The sequence below is a fragment of the Lepeophtheirus salmonis genome, chromosome 4 (genome assembly GCF_016086655.4).
Source record: "Lepeophtheirus salmonis chromosome 4, UVic_Lsal_1.4, whole genome shotgun sequence".
Taxonomy (NCBI): domain Eukaryota; kingdom Metazoa; phylum Arthropoda; class Copepoda; order Siphonostomatoida; family Caligidae; genus Lepeophtheirus; species Lepeophtheirus salmonis.
Genome location: NC_052134.2, coordinates 7,917,742 through 7,941,128, shown reverse-complemented (window position 1 = coordinate 7,941,128; position 23,387 = coordinate 7,917,742). Strand labels below are relative to the sequence as shown.

The window sequence follows — 23,387 nt, the reverse complement described above, 5'->3', positions numbered from 1 at the left end:
GTTATCCAGACTCAATTTTGAAAAAGTCCATTCAGCTTGCTTTTCTTTTGACAGATCACAAATACTGTATCAGTGGGAGCAATACACTTAGCAACGGAAATATAATATTTAAGAGGAATAGCTTAACAACACCTTATACCAACCTAAAAGAATTTACAATAAGGTGAATTATACCTATAGTAATTGTATAACTATTACAAATAAATTATCACTACACAATAATATATCGAGTAGTCTATTAAAATCGGAACATTTTGAATTTTAAACTTCAACAAGAGGTTATTTATTTATTTACAATAGAATTTCAACAAAATGAATAATACAAATAGTTGTGGTTCGGACCTCTCTGAATGATTAATGTAGCCTCCCTAAGCAGTATGGTTTTTAAGCATCGGTGGAAAACCGGGCACCCGTAGGGAATGTAGTTATCTGTCATGGGGTCCTTTATCTGGCAGAAAGTATATTTGCAGGCCTCTGTATTTGGAAGACAGACACTGAAGGCATTCCCATTGACATGTATCCAAAATGGCTTTAGAGGGGCCGAAAGAGTTCAAAAGACTCATTCAGAAGGGTCTTCCAAGGGAGAAGAAGGGGCTTTTTTGTTACTGGTGTCAAAAAAGGCCTTTCCATCCTCAAAAGGCTCTTTCCACCCACTTTTATAAAGCTCTTTCGACGATCTGGTGTGAAACCACGAGATCACTTGCACGGACCCTTGAGCAGATTGGTCTATACATGTTTTCTTCAACTCTTCCGGATCCATCTTGGCCTTTTTCACAGACTCATTCTTCCTCTCCAACGTTTTGGAATTACTGACAGGGACGACGGTATTCTTGGATACCCACAACTGCTTGGAGTGCGCAAATGGAAATTCGTCGATCACGTTAAGTGTCCTTTTCTCAATTTTTACGCAAACTAGAGAGCTCAAGGTTGTTTTGTTTTGTAACTAATTGCTTATGCTAAACAGTATATATCAGTGAAACAGTATACCTGAGGATAATGTATCAAAAAAAGCTTTTGAATAGCCTGGGTCTGGCTGCATAGACAATTCTATGCTCATTCTTTTAATCCATTCTTTCTTTTCTATTGTTCTACGTTTCTATTAGGCGAATAATAATATGATTATTGTTTTAAAATGAGGAATTTCTTCCTTGGTTTTTGTGAAACAGACAGTATGACAGCTCATCAGTTGTATCAATTTTCCATCGATATTATTTTAACTTTTTATCTAATACGAAAAAAAAGTAATTTGCTGAATTAATTTGTTTCTATTGTTTGACATATTTTACCAAAAATGTATTTAAGCATATACAAAATATATGACCTACATCCTTTATTAACTTTAAAACTTCATCGTATGATGATCATATTTACATGATGAGTTATGTATTTAATTAAATAAAGCCCTCTAGAAAAAATAATTTTAACTGCTATTGAAAAGTTCCTTACTTTTATGTAGTATGTAATTAGTGTTTGATAATAAAACGCAATGTTGGTAAGTACAGGATTAAAAGCGATGCTCCACACACTAATACTTATAATCATTATCAAGTGAACAAAAAAGTAATTTAAATATACACTTAAAGGAAAAAGTTTGGTTGAAGTTTCTACATGGGGGAAAAAAGAGAAAACTTTAATTGATAATTTAATTTCTTGTGATGATTATTTTTAATTTTTCCTTTCTTATTTTCTTTTAGATTAACTTAAACGGGATAAACGTGTATTCTTAGATGACAAAGTGGTTTTGAAGTGTGGAAAGAAACAGAAGAAAAAATGTTATCTCAATTATTTTGGCTGGGTGTCATGATGCTTTCTCTTAATTCTGCTGGTAAGAATGATAATATTTTGTATTATTTATAGATGAAATAGCAATGAAGCAATTGCACATAGCACTTGCAACCTTTATATTCTTCATTGGTATTCGATAAATTATATCCCTACAAAACTACTAAATAGAAGGCTTAAAATTTGGAGGGAGGGGAAATATCGATTTGCTCTCGATTCCAGAAAAATTTATTTATTATGTTACAAAATATATACATACAAATAAATATTAGATTTTACTCCCTAAATACTTTAAGCCCTCTAAAAATAATGTGAAAATTATATAATAAACTGTTTATTTTTCTATTGCGCGTTTAGATGTGTCTGTGGTTGTATGGCTGTATACAATACACACATATTTCAAAGTAAGATTATTATTTGGGCATATTCTTTATTCATATAAACACGGTGTTGTTTCTTGAATTAGAAGTCCTTCATTGTTTAAACTTTTTTTATTATTCTTCAACCCCTAACATGAGTGCATTCCTGGAGGCTTTAACCAGGCACAAGGATAACATTTGCAAGGGTTATCCTACATAATTTTTCGCCGTCGGCTAAACCCCACATTTACTTTTGTCATTCCAGCCAAAGAATGCGAAAATTAACATGAAAATTTTCAATAGTAGTAGACATTGAAGTACTTTTTTTAAATCACGTTTTAAGAGTAACATTTCGATTCAATGCCATTCTTTTAAAGTCACGTTTTTAGAATAAAATTTCGATTTAAAGCCATTTTTTGAAAAAAATATGAAAAACATATTTACTTACAAATAAGACGCTTCATTTTACATGTTTTTGAAATGATTGGACTCATTTTGTTGGAACTATATTAAAAATGATTATAACCTTAAACCATTTCATAATATGGCTCTAAATCGAAATTATACTAAAAGCTTTAACTTTTTTAATAATAGACTTTAAAGACGAAAGCTTTTGCATTTAAAAATTTAGCAGATCATCTTCCTATTTTGATGGCTTAAATATATTAATAAATATTTTATTTTAGCCGGTAAGCGCTCTAAGATCTGAATTTGGTGTTATAATGCAATTTAGCAATATAACACTTTATTTTGCCATAGTAGTTACGCTATATCAACCCAGCAAATATTACGTTGGCCTATAACAATGTTGATTTTGTCATGGTTCGCCACATTTTGTCCCGTTTTCTTCAAATTTTGCCTCGTCCTTATTTCGTAAAGGAAAGATAATAAATTACTTAAGGCAAACAAAAAAATAAAAATAAATGTATCATTTAGTTGTCAACCTACGTCTCGTAATAGTCATGCAAAAAACATTCGTTAATGAATACATTTCGTCAAGTCATAGTTCATAAACTCATTAAAGACTTTTATACCAGATGTTGCAATTATCATTTCTAAAACAAATTAGTAGAGCTGCAATTATTTTCTGTTTTAACTTTCTTCATACATTCTTAGAGAACAATTACTAGCAGAGGTTGTAGGCACTTCACTCCACGAGTGGCCAGCACGTAAACTCTACTTGGTTCAAGTCAAGGCTGTAGTGTAGCCACAGCGACTTGGATTTCGCGTATTATTCATTTTCCCTGCTTAACGAGAGAGACTGCTTTTTTTTTTGAAGACCTTGAGCTTGTCGGAAATATTTGTGGGAGTAATCCCCCCCCCCTCTCGGATAAGTGCAAAGATCTTCATCCGAACATCTTTTCCGAAGCTCATTTTTACCCTGAGACAAACGTGAGATGCAGAAAAATAAACATAAACTCATGAGTTAATGACGCAATTTCAAGCCTTGAAGTTGGTGTATAGAACTTCAAGTAATAAGAACTAATAGATGTGTCCGCATTTCCAAGCAGCATCCGGAATTCAAGTTGAAAACAAAGTGATTTTAGCTATGCTCTACCATGTTTGCACAGCGCTTCTACAATTATATGACAGCGTTATTTAGTGATGAGTTAATTCTTATTTGTTCTAATTTTTTATGTGTTCATAATTAGGGATGAAAATCGTGTGTGTAATAGGAATGTTAAAAGAAAAACCAAAAATCAACAGGGTAACTCTGACAGTTTGAAGAAGATCAACAACAATCAGCTGTCACTAGGGATAGGAGGGGAAGGGAATAAAAGGAACATTGGCAAGAATTACTCCAATGTCAATCCCCAATTCAACTCGAGTCCAACAAGGGCTCACAATTATAACTCCTCAGCAAATCCTCAGGGTTTTGCTCTTTATTTTATGAGGACACACGAATTTTAAGTCAGGTTTTAAATGTAATTGAATTTATTTAAAAAAATCATTTCAAAAAACAGCAAAAAAAAAAGGGCCAGCTAAAAAATCATATAATTTACATTACTGTTCATATTTCAATTGCTATCATATTGAAAGTAGATGGTTGTTTTTTGCTCAGCATTTCAACGTTCAAATATAGTTTGCAGTTTTTTTTTGTTTTGTTTCTACTCCGTTTTTTACACTAGCCAGCGGATATAAATAATTTGTAAATAAAATCAGGTGCTGCTTTTCTTTAGCTCGTCTATTTTCTTGGAGTTGGCAAACTCAAGAGTAAATTTTCTTTCGTAAGTAGTTTTCATTATTATTAAATTCTAGATGAGGGAATATCAACTACATAGAACATATCACTAATATGCAGAAAACTGGATTGAACATTTGCGTGAGCTCATTATATACGGAGAGTAATCTTGCTTCTTAGATGTAAAATTATAACTGTATGTCCTTGTTGGACTGAGACCTAGGTGAATTTCCTTCTCCCCCGTCCTCTTCAAGGCTACTTCTAGCCGACTATTGAAACTTCATCATAGCTAATGTACTCTTCTCCATAACATTCTTCAAGTTGTGAGGTCTACAGTGTTGATTGTCAGTTTCTTTCTTTTATAAAATATGGCTAAAATACATAGATTTTCTTCAATATTGATAGTTATGTGGTTTTTATGTTTTTGTTTTGTTTTTAACATGGTCAAAATGCTCCTGATTAGCATCACTGACAATAATACTTCTTACTTAGCAAATTATATCGTAGCGTTAGCTTCGAATTATTTGTTAAAATATAATAAACATTGGTGAAGAAATGGAATATTTTATTGGCATTATATTACATAATTGTGAATTAGTAATCTGTACTATTAGTGAGAGAAATTAATTTAAAATTTTGTAGAATGTAGATAGTACAACTTCATAGTAAATTAAATAATACAAACACATAAAATTTGTTTCAAAACCTTTACAATTAATTAAAAAATTTCTAAAATAAGTCAGATACTTATGAAGCACCGTAATAAGGAAATAGTAGAAAGCTGATGTGACTTTATTACTTTACCGATTTTACTCAAACTTTCAAAAAAAAAACACAATATACAATATAAACTTTACATTCAACCAATAAAATCGCCATTAGCTCGGACCACTCTTTCAAAACGTCCCACCGCCTTCTTGACCATCCCACTGTGTATAGTCCGGAATGTCCTCCTGATCCTAGATCTCAGGGATGGTGTGGTTCTGTAGAGGCCTTCATTGGAAACCCATTTGTCTATTGCACCAAACAAAATAGTCTAATGGATTCAATTCTGACGATTTAAGAGGACTGACTGGATGTACAACATTTTCTCAAAATCAGGAAAATCGAGAGTTATTTTGAATGTGGGACAGGGTGCCCCGTCTCTAAAAAAAAATTGGTATTTTATGATGCTGGGGATCCCGGGAAAGACTTTGGTGTGCAAAACACTGATGTAAACCTTGTTGCTGATCTTCAGGCCCTGTTTGAAGATGAAGGGTGGCTAAGTGTGACCCTCGCTACTAACAACGGCAAGAACCATAAAATGATGTAGGTAATTGGTCTTTCATGACCATAGGGACTTTATAAGGATTTTTGACAAACATTTATTGTTTCTAGAGTTTTGCTTTTGTCTTTGGAAGAAATATTTCTTATCCAAGAAGATACAGGGAAGATCGATTGGAGGCTTCTGTTTTAGCTTAATCAAAGACTTGGTTCGAGAGATCCTTTTCTCCATGTTTGACGGAGTTAGAAGCTGTTCCTAACGACGTACATGTATGTAGTACTGTAGGTCTTCATTGATGATACAATGGCCAGTGGATTATGACACTACGTCGATACTGTCAGGGATCGCATTAATCAATTGCCCAGGATTTTGCTCGATTTTTTTGTTTATTTTCCTTGTCAAACCTTTAGACAATTGGCAGCTTCAGGTTCCGGGTCTTCTAATCAGCTTTGTCGATTGAACCATTTAAATTGCACATTTAAAAACCTAAAGTGCACATGGTTGGTGTTCCTGACTAAAAAAAGAAGGCGGTATGTTGTCGTGAGGAACCATAATTAGCAACTGATGCGGTAGAGTGACATTTGTACCGGAATTACTCTACATTAGTTTGTTCTTTTTGTATTCAAACCGGTTTGTAGGGGGATGGGATGAGAACAGAGAAAATTATAAAGTTTAAGATAACTACTGTTTATATGTTAAATTATGAATTGACATGGAAGATGGAGCGAAAGTATTTCAGCTTTTATTTTTAAAATAACACGATTTGCATAAAAATTGCAGATGAAAGTCACGAGTTTTGTCTTATTTCTCCCATTTAAGTTACCTACATTTGCATGAACTTTGTACTTATAAATTTAGTACAATGTGATTTACATAAATGACTGAGTCGAAAAAGTATTTTATATAAAATATTTATTCTCAAAAAAGAAATATATATTTATAAATATGTATATTCATGTTGTGATTATTTTATCTTTCTGTTAATTCTCCTTTAATGAACATTATTTTTTTAATACAATTAGTTAGTTGGATTAAAAAAAACGTATTTAATTACATAATAAACACAGTTGAACAGTTATAATAATTGCATTATTGAAATTTTGTGTCATCATTTACAGTATTCATTCCATTTTGTGATCGTAAATATCAATTAAAATGAATATAAGACACCGAGAAAAAATAAAATATTTTCCATAAATAATCTTATCAACATGAGTTTTAGGTTTTAATACATTATGTATTTATTTGTTATTCTAATAGTATAAAATTAAATTTTTATTTGGGACAAAAAAATTATGAAAGATTCATTACTTTATACAAATTTGGGAAATTAAATTAGTACTTATCATTGTTTGATGAGGTTTAGTGTATCATATATTTTTAATAGCTAAATACATTTTTGTAACTACTAAAAGCATTAACATTGTATTTTTTTACCAATACAATGAAAACTTATTTTTGTACAACTTTCTCGTCAAAATGAAGAAACACAATTAGAAAATGTAGAGATAATGTATATTACAAATATTGTACCTAAATTCAACGTATTCTTACAACCTCATATGAAAATCAGCTGAAACCTTTTAATGGCTCTGGCGATTTTTTTGGAAAACTTTGGACATGCCACATTTATACTTTAAATGGACATTTTTACATTATTCTCTTTAAAAAGAATCTAACATAAAAAGTGGGAATTTTGAATCTGGAACAATTTTAAACCTCAATATTTTGGTAAGCTTCAGATCTTTGTTTATAAAAGTGTTCTCATCAGATTTAAGTAACGCAAATGCTTAATAAAAATTATAAAAGCCTTTAGATTGACTTAAAATACGAACGCCATTCGGCTATTATTGTGTGCCATTGTGCCAAGCGCACGCCTCAGTACGCAAATAACTCACTAGTTAATTATGTTATGCTAAAATTTCAAATTGTTACAATTTTTCTAAATCGGCTTATTGGAACTGGATTTTTCAAATACAAAACAACATCTTTAGGTCATCTATGTTTTGGGCAAAAAAAATATGGCATCCCAGCTTCCATGATGTAAACCCCTAGTGGTTTGTTTGTTATCGACTTCATTAGGGATCCCTACACGTAAGAACCAAAGATTTGTGAATTGCTGAATTTATTTTTTTGGGAAAGTAATTGTCATATATATTAGGCCTAAATTTTATGTATATAAAATACCCACCCAAAATATGTTTAATTTTGTAGAGTTTTTTATTCGTAATAGAAGTATCGTTTCTTAATTTTGAGGAGAAAGATGCACAAAAATTAGTTTTCATTATATTAGAAAAAAGATGCAAAGTTAATGTTTTTAATTATAAAACAGAGTAGAAAATGAAAGAGAAAAACAGTACAATCAAGGAAAAGATCATTATTGTTATGTATCTCACAAAATTAAATATAAATGAAAATAATTTAAAATGATAATTATTGTAAGTTTTGCATTTTATAACACATCACTGCTAGAAGTATATGTTCATGTACTGAATATAGACAACGTGTATTATATTCCAGATTTTTTTAAATCAAAACATTGGCATACACAGTTGAGCCCAAGACTATTCGTATCCTCACAAAAATGCAAAGAAAGCATGAAGTGATATGTATGTTTGATCCACAATTTCATTTAGAATATCCCTAGTCAAAACTACTCTTCACTAAAAAAAACTATTTTAATTTATTCATTTTTCTGAGGGAATTAACAAATATTATTTTTGGCGTTTCATAAGTATTCATACAAAAAGAGTAAAATATCTTAATACTCTGTAACATGGCCTCTGGCTTTTTTCAAATGTTGAATACGCTGGTGATCAATCCTTAAAAAGTTAAGACAAAGACTGGGATCGATTTTGGACCACTCTTATTGAAAGAATCTCCAAAGGTAATTTAGATTTATTAGATGATTTTTCGTAACCACTTTTTTCAATGTATTCCATAAATTGTCCATAGGGTTCAGGTGAGAATTATGGGCTGGCCAGTCAATGGCCCTAACCTTATACCTATTGAGTTATTCATGAACTTTTTTGTATGTGTTCTTTGGTTCATTGTCTTGCTGGAACCAGAAATGGCTTCCAAGCTTAAGCATCACTACGGATTGATGCAGATGCATTTCTGAAGTTCTCCAGTTCCATTGGCAGCAAAAAAAAACCCAAATCATGATGCTTCCATCACCGTGTTTCACAGTTACAATAGTCTTTTGGGAGGTTCAAGGCTTGTCCCTTCTGGTTCCAAATATGACAATGCTTGTTGTGGCCAGACAACTCCACCTTCGTCCCATCTGACCACAACACAGTGCGTCATAAATTGAGTTAATCATCTTTGTGATCATTGGCGTACTTCAGCCTGGTCTTTATGTGCCTAATCTGTAAAAAAAATTTAAGAAGTCTTTAGAAACTTTTTCTGCATACAGCCCCAGATTTCATTCTTGTGCAAAACACTATGCACATTTCATCGTTCAACCAAAGTTACTGTTTTTTTTTCAACCCCTGCTGGCTGGATTTGAGAGTTATTGTTGTTATATTCTTGGTAACAACTCGGAAAGCAAGTTTCACCTGTGCTGTGCTCAGCTTGGACTTCCTAACATGTCCAACAAGATTTATTGACATGGCCAGTTCTTTTGAATTCTGGTGAAGATGCTTTGGAAGAGGATTTTGGGATGGAAAACTTGATGGAAATTTCTTTGTAGCCGTCACCTTGATTTTGGCAATTGAATACAAGCTGACGGATGTCCTCACTTTACAAATTGGTCTTAGTCATGTTGAGTGTTGAATAAGATTGAAGCCAGAAATTGGAAGATACTTCAAGGGAATTATTGATCCCTCAAGTACTTTATGGAAGTTTCTTCATCTTTTCAGACTTCACCATTATAAAAAAAAACAAGAAATATGTTTTGTTTTTTTTTAAACCTTTTTGGAGGTGTATAATTACTTTTGAAAGAGGCAAAAAAGGTTTTGGAGGCATAAAAAATTATTTTATATAAGAAGCTGATATTTTAAGTCACTAAATAAAAATTATTATGATAAACATTACTCAAAAGCAAATTAAAAGCAATTGTTAAATATTTCCGATATAGATATGGCAAATATTGAAAGGGAACGGTTACCTTTAGACTCAATTTTATGTTATAAAGAAGTATGTATCAGAATATTATCATCAGAATATCAAATAAAGAAGTTATTAAAGATTTAAAAACTTATTCAGAAAACGTCCTAAATTCATAAATTCGAATTTGTAATTACTATATTTAATTTTGGACATCATAAAGTAGGAAATAATAATAAAAAAGTATACATACGAGTGCATAAGCTGTATTGAATTTTACTTCTTTTGTGAATAAAATTCAATATATACCTAACTCTTGTACGTAGGAGACTCCCTGATTGACAAACTTTGAGATTGCAGATCTCATATTATTTTATGAGAGTAAAGATAGGGAGGAACAGACACACAGTACATAAAATAGATAAAGGGTTTAGAAAGAGAACCCTCTCTCCCTGACTTTTTAGTCCTCCCTCTCAATCATTTTAATTCAAGAGAATATCATATTTTCCATGCTTCCAACTCCGTCTTTGGAAAGAATTTAACGACCCCAGTTCGGCAAGATAATATCATTTATTCCATGGAAACCTCCAATATTTGGTTCATGGTTAAATCTCTAACCGGATTGTAATTATAGCCAAGTATCGTATGGAGTGTCTCCGAGTTACTTCAACTCATCACCTTGGGAACTTATCCCCATTTTCAAGGATGTGCTATGTTTTTCTAGTCTTGATTACTCCTATCGTCAACAGCAAAAAATTAAATCATCATTTTCAATACGATTGCATATTTCATTGGGACTCTTCCATATCAAAATTTATAATATCGTGATAAATTGGTGCGACAATTATGGAGAGATATTGTCGCCAATTCTAATTCATTTGTTAACTTTAATAATCAAGAGGTATCATTTGTATATTTGTATTAGGATAAGTGATGTTGATGTTCAAACTTTTATATTCTATGGTTTCATTTCTTCAAAATAATTACTATCTTCATTAGACATCTTTCCCTTACCATTGAACAAAGACAAAAGTATTCTCTTTTTTGAGAAAATTCTTCACTCATTATATTGGAAGACTCATGTTCGACTGGGTTTGGCATATTAATAATCAAGGCAGTCAATATCTTAGACTTTGTTGGAAGAAGTTGCTCGCGCCTCGATAGCTCTTCATGTTTTTAAGAATACAAAATTATTGGCTCTTCCAGGATTTAGGAACTAACAATTTACAATTTATCAATCCATTATTACTAAATTCAATTCCTTATTGTTTCGATCATTTAAGATTTCAATTATATTGTCTCATTTATAATTATATTAATCAGTTAATATAATATTATAATTTGAATTAATTATTTTGAATATATTTCCTTGATCGAGTAATAGACCATTGGAAGAGGTGAAGCATAATATTGAATAGGATCCTTCTCCCGTTTTCTGATATCTGTCTCTTAATAAAAAGTGTTCAACCAAATGACTTCCAGATTCAACTCCACAAAATTTCAAAATAGCTATTTATGCTTAAGCAGGAAATGTTGATAATTTCCCAAGGTGATGAGCTGAAGTGAAGCAACTCGGACTTGGAGACACTCCATACGATACTTAGCTAGAGCTACAATCCTGTTAGAGATTTAATCATGAGCCAAATATTGAAAGTATACATGGAATATATGAAAAAAAATGGCAGAATTGTACACGTTATATTCCTTCACTAGATGGCGTTGGATGCATGGATAACATCACTTTTATTTTAATCACTGGGGGTGAGGAGTGCAGGAGGTTTCTCTTTTTATTTGTTGCACCGTGCGTCTGTTCATTCTGTCTTCCTTCCCATCAAGAGCTATTTGAACAATTTTTTATTCAGTATGGAGCAATTTATTTGATTATTTAGTTATCTTTTGTTATTTTATTCTGCTCTCAATTATTTGGTTCATATGATCAAAAAGCAAATATTTCGAAAAAAAATATGACAAAAATGCAGCTTAAAAAAATAAGTTTTGTACAGACACCTACTGAACTTAAACTTAGTAAGATTGGTCCACTATACTAATTACTAAAGAATTGTTGCAACATAGCCATTACATGTTCGACAATTTGGAACGTCCAACGATGTGTAATTGAACTTAAATGAAGTTGAGTCTTTGATTATAGATCTGTGTTATGTTTAGTTTCGACCAACTTTTTTTTATTATATATGTTTCATTTTATATATATTTATTAACAACACATGTGAACAAAAAAACTTTGAAATTATATATTCAATTCTACATGGTACACTCTTAAACTTTCCCAATTTTCCCTGGCCCCCTCCCATCCCCCGAAAAAAATCGGTCTACATAAACACACATAATAATATAAATTCGGTCCAATATATAATAATTATTATAAAAAAATAATCATTTAATATATTTTTTATCAGGAAAAAAACAACTTTGTACACTTCAGTGTAAAATGTGTAATTTAAATGTTGAAATAGGCAATTGATTTTTGGCTAAAGTCGTCGGATGCACCACTTCATTCGTCAAAAAAATTAGATAACGTGTCAAGTCGGATTCTGAGGACCCATGGACAATAATTTACCTGGAAGATTCCCGACCTGGGAGTGGCCAAAACCAATCAAAGTCCTGCTTTGTTGAAGAAAATCAACAATATAATTAGAAAAATCCTGGCCAATCGATGAATGCATTCGCTGACAACATCGGTGTAGCGTCCTTTCAACTGTTCATCGAACATTCAATGAAAACTTGCTGTACCACAGTTATTCACATACAAGGAACACCTTCTAACCCCGTAAGGTACTTCCCGCTGAGTTATTGGCCTCCCAACTTGCCAGATTCGAACCATAAAGAGTATTTTTTGTGGAGAAATGTCAAATAGTCTTCCAATGAAGGTGCCTAGAGTACCACAAGATCTATGAGAGTTGGGATAAGGAAGGCATTCCATACTTTACTCAGTAGAACGGTCTAGAAATTAGTGAGATTTTCCAAGGACGTTATAAAAGTGTTTTGGGAGCTAAATGCAATTTTCTTAATTAAATTCCAAATTTATGTTAAAATGTTGATTTTTGTGCAAATTTTAATACGTAGAATCCGTCAAGAAATAAAATCATAGAACTGCGTTTTACATTTTTTTGTATTAGCTTGCGAACATTTATATGAAGAGATTTTTATAGTAATTGGCAAACTTAAGACAAGTATGTATTTAGTTTTTTCGCATAAAAAAAATGCACAAAAGAAATCACTTAAATATTTTAAGTTTTTCATACTTTTTAACAAGTTCGAACAATCTTTTGAATAAGAAAAAAAATTAATGCTTAGTTTATTCTTCACTTAAATTTTATTTTAATCCTAAATATGGCTTGATATTTTATATGCAATCATCCAATACTAATAGAATGCAGTTAGTTTTTTTTTTTTTTTTTTTTTTTTTTTTTTTTGGGGGGTGTTTAAAAAGGAATCTGGGTGTCAAATAAGAGGGATAAAGATCCTAGGATCCGCTAATAGTGCTATTGTAGAAAAGAAGGCAATTTTGAACAATATTCTGAATATTTTATACATATTTACATCTTTAAAAAATTTAAGGGATAGAATGTGAATACATTTACAAACTTCTATCAACAGCAAGTCTTCATTATGCAACTATTGTATCTAAAAATCGTCCAAAAAAGTTATTCTCCCTTAAATCTGGAAAACTGGACACACAATTACATATTCTTACGGATCGTGTAAAAACAATGGAATTTTGAAGACTGGGGAACAAAAGAGATTTTGAATTTGCAGGAAAAAGTGTGTTCATTTCTTTTCGGACCCATCGAAGGAGGCAGAAGGCACCTATCGGAAGGAATCTTTTGAGCAAAATTAAAAGATTTATGTTGGTAAGTAAAATGGATAGACGAATTAAACTCATAGATCTAGTGAAGAGTCTTCGTCTGTATTACCTGCTGACTATTTTAACAAATATCTTTGCTTTAAATGGAGACAGCGATTTTAGAAAGCTTTTTAATTTGCCAGTAACACCAGGCATAAATGGCTCAAAAAAAGAGGAACATGCCAACAAGGAAATACAAACGCTTCTATAATGTCAATGATCCTATACTTATTTTTAAATATTTTCTTGCTTCAAGTGCAGTTAAATTGCGGTAAAATATACATATATTTAAAAAAATAGTAATAATACATTTTTTCATCGTATTATGTACATTTGTGATTTTTGTTGTTCAAAAAAAGGCCTTTTGTAACCTTCTCATGCTGCAAATACACGTAATTTCCGGCCTTTTTTCCTTCCACTAAAAGAAAATAGAAAAGTCTGGATTTACATGGATTATTCTTTTTCTACAAGTGTATCTCCAAATTGAATTAAAGAAAGTAGAAAAGGATCCAAGAAATACTTAAAGTAGTAAGAAATCTCGTTATTTCCTTTATCCAAATTCATAATTTCAAGTTTTATAGATACATATTTCAGATATGCTTTAGGTACATTCCTATACTATATTTTTTCAAAAATAAATTCATACTAATGACAGCAATTATACTTTAAATTATTGTTTTAACTATCTAAAAGAAAAAAGAAAACGTAAAATTTACAAGAAAAGTTTTGGAAATCTATTTTTTATGATTATGTTTGTTCATTTTCCTTTTGGTTATATTAGATATACATATATATAATCATATGTGCGAGTATTCTGTGAAAGCCTAGGCTAATTATTATATTTTGATGAGTAAAATATTTTGTTTATTAAATATATTCGAAATACCTACAAATGATATGTGTATACCATTTCGAAGAATTTAAAATGAATATAGATTATAAGTAGGGGAGATCAGGAACAGTTGTAAAACGGACCAGAAAATACAAACCCTAAATTAATATTCTAATTCTACAAAAATAGTGACAGTTGTTGTGCTAAAAAATCAATCAATTTTGCAACTCTGCTTCCCATTCTTGGATAAAAACTGATTTAAATGTGTTATTTTTTTGAGAAAAAAAAACACTACTCTACAAACATTTGAATACTAAACGCTAGCATAAACAGAGTGGACCTTAAATGTGGAAAAATGAAAAATCACAAATAATTTTGTTTTATAGTAATTAACTTGCATAGATATTACTAAATATCATTGCAATAGAATTCACAGAATTTTGCTGAAATTATAGTCTTGTGGCTAAAGGACAATACACCCCATTAGGCACAGTTCACTTCCTGGGGAATTGCGCCCCATTCCCTAATTAGGGAGGCATTCATTACAACCAAATTAGGAAGAAGCTTCTTAATATGGACCAGATTTCAAAAATCCATTGGATTCAAATTTGGACTGAATAAAAGCTAAAAACTATTGTTCTGAAAGCCAAGGAAATGAATCACAAACTACTTTTACATCATATTTGATATGTAAGAGTGAGCACCATCATGTTGAAAGGTCTACGTATATTACTTTAAGTGAGAATTGGCTCATGGCTAGAGGATTATCTCCAGGATGGTGCCCATATGCTCAATGCTGTTAGTTTTGACCCCCCAAGCACAAAAAAGAATGAGTAGTTGAATAGAGCCTCGACAGAAAACTTGAGACACACTGAAGACAATGTTGAGAGGCGTGCCCGACTTTAACAAAATGAAAAATTTATTGGCTCTGTTTACTCTCTTTTCTCTCATAAATGAATGTTAACCAAAAAAAAAAAAAAATAACCAAACTTTGTGGACAATAAATCAATAATAAATTATTATCATTTTTACCACAAAAATTAAATGAGTTTTTAGAGATGCATTCGATTCCACTTAAATACTACTGATGAAAATGTGTACGTTGATAAAGTAAATTTTTGAATATATTTACTAAATATTGTATTCAACTTTTTGCAAAATATATGCAAAGTTTTTAGTATGCAATAAGTATGTGGTATTTTATGGATCTCCAAAAACTTATTCTATATTTTTATGATGTATGACAAATTAACATATAAATATACGTTTGATTTTGTTTTAGGTCGAAATATTGATCTCGTGATATTATGTGTAAAAACTTCAATGAAGTACAACAAAAGTATAAAATAATTCCAAAACATAAAAAATATAGAAATTTAAAAATAGGGTAGGTGTCGTTGAGGGCGAAACTTTAGAAGCTTTTGAAGCCTACACTGGAAGACAAAAAAGTCTGAAATTTGGGATTTTTGAGTATTTACTGATATTAAAATATGTTTCAAATTTTTTAAAAAAATCGAAAATGGTGTTGTTTTTGAATGATTCATTTGTCTTGGAATGAGCCTTTCATATAAAAATGAAGGGTAAGGGCTTTTAACATTAAACTCGGCCACCTGTGTAAAAACCTTGCCATTGAATTTATACTAACAATTAAACATATAAAAAATAAAAGTAAAAATAAAGCTGTAAAAACGCTCTACAAACATGGTTAGGGAATGACTTACTGTTCTTTTAAACAAAAATTGCAACTCTTTTTCCCAGTCTTCCCTACATTATATATAAAGTTTTATCTCAACTCCGATCTGCCTGTCTATATGTACATATAATCATATTTTTCCTTCTAATAATAATATTAACTTAATTAATATAAATGATGTAACAGTTCTAAAACAACATACTTAAACGTTATTTAATTATCAAAAAATAAATATAACTATTGATAAAAAAAACGGGTTCATGTTTTTGAAAAAATATAATTGGCTGTAAAATACTAAACAGTTTTTTTGAACAATAGTAACCATGTTCCACCAGTCATAATGCATAGCAACTTTCACATACATTTTACATATCATTTGTTGTATGATGGATTGATTACTGCATGAGACTGACAGTTTGGTTGTAGTGTGCAATATATACTATGTAGTTAGATACCAAAACGCTATAATAACTTAATGAATTAAATATCAAACAATTGAATAAATTAATGCATCAATCAACATGCAATACATCAAAAATAAAGTGATTAAAATACTCAAACATAAATATATTTAATATTATTTTTTTCAATTAAAAGTGTGGACCAAAACATGTCAATTCTGTATGGCATATAAAGATCAATTCTACAACTCTATCAAACCAGACTTATCATATTTCATAGTTGAAATTTAAAATCTTTAACATTTTGAAGACATTTTATAAATTCTTTGGATTTTATGGAAAACATTTAATAGAAAGTACTTTTGAGTTTTCTACTGCGCAGACCTTATTATATGGACTTCCGGCGCAACCATTCAATATTGCAACTATCACGAGTATCATCTATAGGGTCGTTCATGTTAATCCAGACTACGTTTAACTGCATCCTGCCCAATACAGCCAGGTTTGAAATTTTATTTTCAAGTTCAAATGATACAAAAGAAAAAATTCATTGAGCGTGTTTCTATTTTCACCAAATCATTAGCTCGATAATTACTTTTAAGGATTGGCAGGCTCTGACGATTTCCACAGGAGATACTTTGTTCCAGTACTTGAGGATGGAGGCCTTCAAGGAGTTCATGCTGTTGTGTGTATCGCCAGAAACCTTCCTTTCGGACTCCTCCTAAAAGATTTATTCCATGGTAGTCACATAAAAGGCTAGGTGTAGGCGTGTCAAAATGGCACCTTATCTTTCTTTTGTAAGTATTCGGGGCATATGGGCATTGTGAGAGGAGGCCAAATCTTGTTGAAACAGAAATTGGACACCATTACCCTCAGATTTCATCTAAGGTATCACATGAGTCAGACAGGAGTTCAGAGTACCTGTCGGCACTCACCCTATCTTTTTGCCCAAAAGCAAATTACCCCCAACGACCCCAAGAGTTATGATGCTGGCTAGAAACTTGGTTTTAAAGGCAAAACGGAAATTAGCTCTTTCTATGGCCAGACATCTGTTGTCCTGGATGATGTGGGATCTGTCGACAGTCTATTGTTTCACATTCGAATAATTGATGATTCGGTTACCATAAGACTTCTAATCGTTCAGAAATTTTCTCCCATGTGTAGCTTGGGTGCCTTTTATTTAATCTGTTAGGATATGTCTTTTGTAGAGGCTGTTTTTATGGATTTATTCTCAGATTACTGTTATTGGCCTGGATAGTGTTGCATGGCTAACTTGGTTCTTTTTGTCAAGAACGTTAATAGGGGTCCCAGGAGTTGAATTGAAGGAACATTTCAGCCCTTCAGGGAATATAGGGCTGCGTTTTTTATCATTTAATATTTTTAATTGTTCGAAAGCCCCTACATAATAACATAAGAACTTCTTTGCCTAAATTTCCTACATCAAACATGGAAATTTCATAATAAATTGGAAATCACTTATACCAATTCATTAGATGCCTGGTAAAAAATACTATATATTTATTTTAGTCATATCCTATGAGTTTTTACATAGAATTATTATTGTTAATATACATTCTAAATCCGTTTATAGTACTAAAAAACTTTGTTGCAATCTCCATTTAAACATGAAAATTTAGAAACAGAAACTAGATGGACATATAAACATTTTAAATTTGTCAGAACTCAAACATAAGTTAGATATCAATTATGTACCTACAAAATTAAGAGTAGATTGGGTAGAAGCTTTAGCTTTTATCAAGCTCCAGAATGAGATATTTGTGGAAAACTATGATTTCCTCAAAATATTATGTGCTCTCCGTGTCCTCAAGGCCTTCTTTGTATATTTCGATTCTCAGTGGTTTAGTACTGCCCTACATTTTACCAAATATTTTCAATATCATGTATATCAGGCCATTTCTTTTCTCCTTTTCCTGTCCATAATGTAATATATATATTAGGAAGTAAAAGTTGAACTTACACTCACAATAAATTATCAAAATCAGTTTGAAATTAAGGAAATATCAACCCAACTTCATTATGTGCAGTGTTTCAGTTTGAATAGCGGCGACAATATATCGATTTGTTGCATTAAATTAAGCAACAGAGTAACTAATTCCTGCTTAACATGTGTAGTAACCTACACTTAGGTTTCTTGTCTGTAATATAAGTTTCAAATTTCTGAGATTAAAGGTACAGATATCTTTATTTATATGTATGCAAATACAAAATTAACCACAAACATGTAATCATCTCAGAAATCAAATCAGAAACACAATTTTGAATTAGCTCTTTCTTCGACAGAATTGAATCATACTTGATATTTGTTTTTTGAGCACTCTTTTAAGTTTCACATCGGAAAAATAAAATTTTCATACAAAATCTTTTAATAGACGATTTGCAATTACATAATTGATTACTTAGGTTACAAATGATACCTTTAAATGGATGATACTATAAGTACTGTCTCCGTGTTTATTACTCATCACTTTTTCACAAGAATGAATTTTTATATTCTATAATTGTTATTTAATGAAATAATTATTTCTTATTAATTTTTAAGGCTCTATGGAGGAGTTGCGTGGCTAGTGTCTATCAAGATGTTTAGTAATCTTCCTGAGCTAAACTTGTTTTTTGGGGTTGTTTTTAGTGAACATTATCATTATTTTGAATAATAAAAGATGAATAACGCTAATGAACTCTTTCAAAGTAATAAAAAAACCAGACTCTCTCCATATCCATATCTTCCATTAAGTGGTAGATATATTGACGTACTATATAGATAATTATCCAACTTCATCTATATTCACAATTTTTATGGACCTATATTTAAATAAATAAATAAAACATGAGATAGATGGGTGTGTGTTAAATAATCCTCTATGGAGGAAGATTGTACAGGCAATATAATGTTTTTCATTTTCCATTTCCCGGCAAATTTTGCAATTGCCCGGGAAAACACGTCTGTAAATAATACTCTGTGTAATTTAAATATTTATCAACATATTTTCAATAAAATAATACATTATAATCAATATATTACTAATTCATTTAGTCTTTCTTTCCATCATTATTAAAAGTACACGGGCTCTTTTTTACCTACTGTATAAAAAAATGATGATCGAGATTATTTTTTTGTGTATCTGCGGGTTTATAAGTCCAGTTCAAATACCACACTACCACGTTAGATGCTCATTATGCTTCCCTACTACAACATGCCACCGTCTTCTTTTAATTAGGAACAAAAACCTGGTGCACTTTTGTGTATTTTGTACAATATAAATGATACAATAGACAGTGCGCTTTGTTGAGAAAATTTGTTAAACAGAATTGTGAGAGCAAAGTCCGGTTTTGTTGGGGCAATCCATCAATGCCCTTGCTGACAGCATCGGCGTAGCGTCCCCTGCTACTATCAATCGTGTATCCATGATAAACTACCGTACCACAGCTTTTTAGGTCGCAAAGGAAGGCTTCTTACTCCTTCAAACAGGAGAAAAGGTTCACCAGAACTAAAACAGAAGACTGCCGTAAAAGATCTTGTCTGGTTCTTTCCCTATAAGAAAAATTGCTTACAAACCCAAAAGAATAACTCAAAGAACAATATATGGTTGCAAAAAATCCATATATCGTTGTCAAAGAATTTCTGATTGATCTTGAGAAAACGGGATACCGAGATCTTGGGAGTCAAACCCGAGTACACACCTCTATATAAAAGTAAGACAAATTTATTTAAAGTTTATATATATATTTGAATTACCCAAATATACTTATATAAAAAAAATCAGGAAAGCTTTAGTCTTAATCCACTTTGTGACAAAATTTATTCTCCATATATATTTCTAAGTAAAGCTTTCATTTGAGGTTGTCTTCCAATATCATATATATGTATCTAGAGGAGCCAACATGTAAGTAAAAAGTATATAAGGTTTGCCTTCTAAAATAATGATAATCGCTATATTTAAAGAAAATAGTTTTCATCATAAGATAACTCGTTTGTTCCTCATTTATTCTCCTATTCAAATCATTTCTAACTGATTATTACATACAACATAACTTTTTTTTTGTTTTCATTTGTTAATGTAAAATGCAGTTTTTGGGATAATAAGTTGACGCTTATACTCTTTTGTCCCGTTTCATAATTACTTCTTAATCAAATACTCAAGAGAAAGGATATTCAGGGTAAGGCAGCAAAACCTGGATTCCAGAGATGGATTTCGAAATACAAATATAATTTTATATTTTCAATAATAAGCAAAAAACAAGTCATGTCGACAAGGTTTTTCAAAACTTTTCTAACTGAATATGGCCACCTTCATTATCAATCACAGCCTTTACACGTCCCTGAAGGCCATGCAGGAGTTGATGACAAACTTCTCTAGTTGTCCCATGCAACCACTATGACGAACTTATGTGTGTTCACATTAGGGTGTGAGGTCCTGTTGGTTTTCCTCTCCAAAGTGCCCCATATAGAAAAGTCCAATGTTTTCAAATCTGGTGAAGAAGGGGGAAATATATCTTAGAACCAGAATCGAGCTATGTTATCTGCGCACTTCTTTTGGCAAATGGCATATGTATGAGAGGGGCGCTGCCCTGAGTTAACATGTTATTCCATTCGTGTACCTTTATTGTATAATTAAGAAAACTTGATGCAGTTATACCTAGGTACAAAAAAAAATCTACTTGAGTGAAGGAGAGTGCTCCCTGCCTGAGTATATGTTTTTATTTGGCAAAGCTTTTCTTATTCTTATAATCTATTTATTTTCAAAATGTCTTCAGAAAGTCAATAGAATCCCAAAATAAAATATAATGGAAGAACTCATGGGAAAGGATATCTTCCCTTAGACAAGACTAAGTAAAGATTTGGACAATATTTATTTTCCCACAGACACAAAGCATGAGTACTTTTACTCGGAATCAGAAAAGCCCCAGTGCATGAGAACTTGGTACCAGAAAGACCCGGAGAGGATGACTCAGACTTGACCTGAACACTGAAAAGATGTATTCAAACACAACTCTAAATATTGGATCGAATGTATCTTTACTCTTTTCTTTAATTATATAAATATTTATTATTTACGCTTTAGAATGAGTAATTATTGATGGGATATGAATAGGATCTATAAAGAACATGCAAAATAATTAATGAGAATTATGAATATAGGTAGAACCGAGTACAATATTAAAAATATCTTAATATATGTAGGTTTTATTGATGATATCTTAGAGGAAAATGTGTTGTGGCTTTATTGAAGAATGTTGTTTATGGGTTTTGACTGCTTTTATACATTCAACTGAACCATCGATAATGAAAACTTTTAGTCTTTTGTCCCAGCAATCGGAGACAAAAACGTTGTTGAGACGTGTGACTTTAATATTTACTTTAATATTTTAAAATTTATTAAATAATGGCAACCTAATCAATGACCAATCAACACTGGAGTTATGGATCCTAGTATCATCTACGGCAAGAAAATTATAATTTCCAACAAGTTATTTCGTAATCTTTGACAACCCTACTTTACTTTAGGCCTACGTACATTAACTTTGTGATGGCAAAGCAAGAAAGAATGAATTAGCCAGTTTAAAGGTACATAAATTTCACAAGGGTTTGGATTAATCTCAATATAAAGTGACACATTGTAGGAGACATGCATTTTGTTCATCTCAGACATAAAATTAGCAGTATCAGGACTTGATTCCAATTTTTGTCATTAATATACATTTCTTATACCGTTGAAATTAATCTTTTCTAATGGATTGACAAAAATATTGGAACCTTGTTATAAATATAAACTTCTTCTCTTTCATAGAAAAATAAATAAAATTAATATTTTTAATAACTATATTTTATATAATAAAATGTAATGTAAATAAATAAAATAAAATTATTATATTTATTTTCCTTGTTACATGGATATTATTTAATTTCAAACAAGTTAGAATTTCCAATAACAAGAGTAAGTATTATTGGAATTGTAGATACAATGAGTCTTGAATAAATTCTTAAACAAGTTTAACAACCTCAAATATACGGATTATATTTTATACATATGGAAATATTTATTTTATTTTACCGTAGATTAAGAGAGACTACAAGCAATCAAATTAATTAAGTTTTTATCTTTAAATTTGATATAATTTTTATTCAATTTTTAATCAAATTTCGGTAATATCCATCACAACTATAGATTTTAACAATTTGAGTTGTCTTTTTTGTGTCTTGATAGTGACAATGGATTTGTTCTTTGACGTCCTACATAATTATTGAATCCGATTCTTGGCAATAACAATTTTGTAGTAAAGAATCTATTTCAATATTTAGAGGACACGGTAATTTAATATTGTAATATCAAGAATCCATATCTTCTACTCTTCCAATACCTTTATTGAAAAAAAAATTACAATTTTGAGACAAAAAATATCCAAGACTGGATCAGTCTCTCCTGATAAACCTGAGTAACATTAGTTGGGAAGTTATGATTATGGCTATGATAAAAAATCCTTGTCGGACTAACACTAAAGTTTCGGATTGACTCCGAAGTAATTCATGCCAATGTTTTTATTAGAGAATAAGGTTTGTGATTACTTTCTTTCTGACCCTCTCAGGGCTGATCACAACTAACGTAATAGATGTCATGACAGCAATACTGCTTTTCTTTACATATTTTTCAAAATGTCAGGGTTACCCTGTTAATATTTTCGTCTTTTTTTAAGCATGCCGGCGGGTTGCATTATTTTTAGCTCTGATCATCAATATGATTTCCCGCTCCTTCCTTGGTCCGAGAAACATCAAGTAATTCTTTGTTAGTTGAAAATAGTGATTAATGATAAAAATCCGATGTATTTTTTAGCTGGCCAGTTCCTTTGGGATTGGTAGTCTAAATAATGACTTTTCTTTTCGTTAGCAGTTGTTATTATTATTTAATTCCTGAGTAGTGAACATCATATCCTAAAATTTCAAATTT

The 23,387-nt window shown here is 31.1% G+C and overlaps 1 protein-coding gene across 9 annotated transcripts in view; it reads left to right on the top strand.

The window, feature by feature from the left end:
* LOC121116534 (kin of IRRE-like protein 3) overlaps nt 1-23,387 on the top strand; it is a 308,756-nt gene that overhangs the window by 203,956 nt on the left and 81,413 nt on the right. For all 9 annotated transcript variants that reach the window (XM_071887590.1, XM_071887596.1, XM_071887592.1 and 6 more), the window contains one exon: nt 1,695-1,825. In XM_071887590.1, coding sequence (XP_071743691.1) covers nt 1,771-1,825 — 55 coding nt within the window. In that variant the 5' untranslated portion in view covers nt 1,695-1,770. The remainder of the gene's footprint in view (nt 1-1,694; nt 1,826-23,387) is intronic.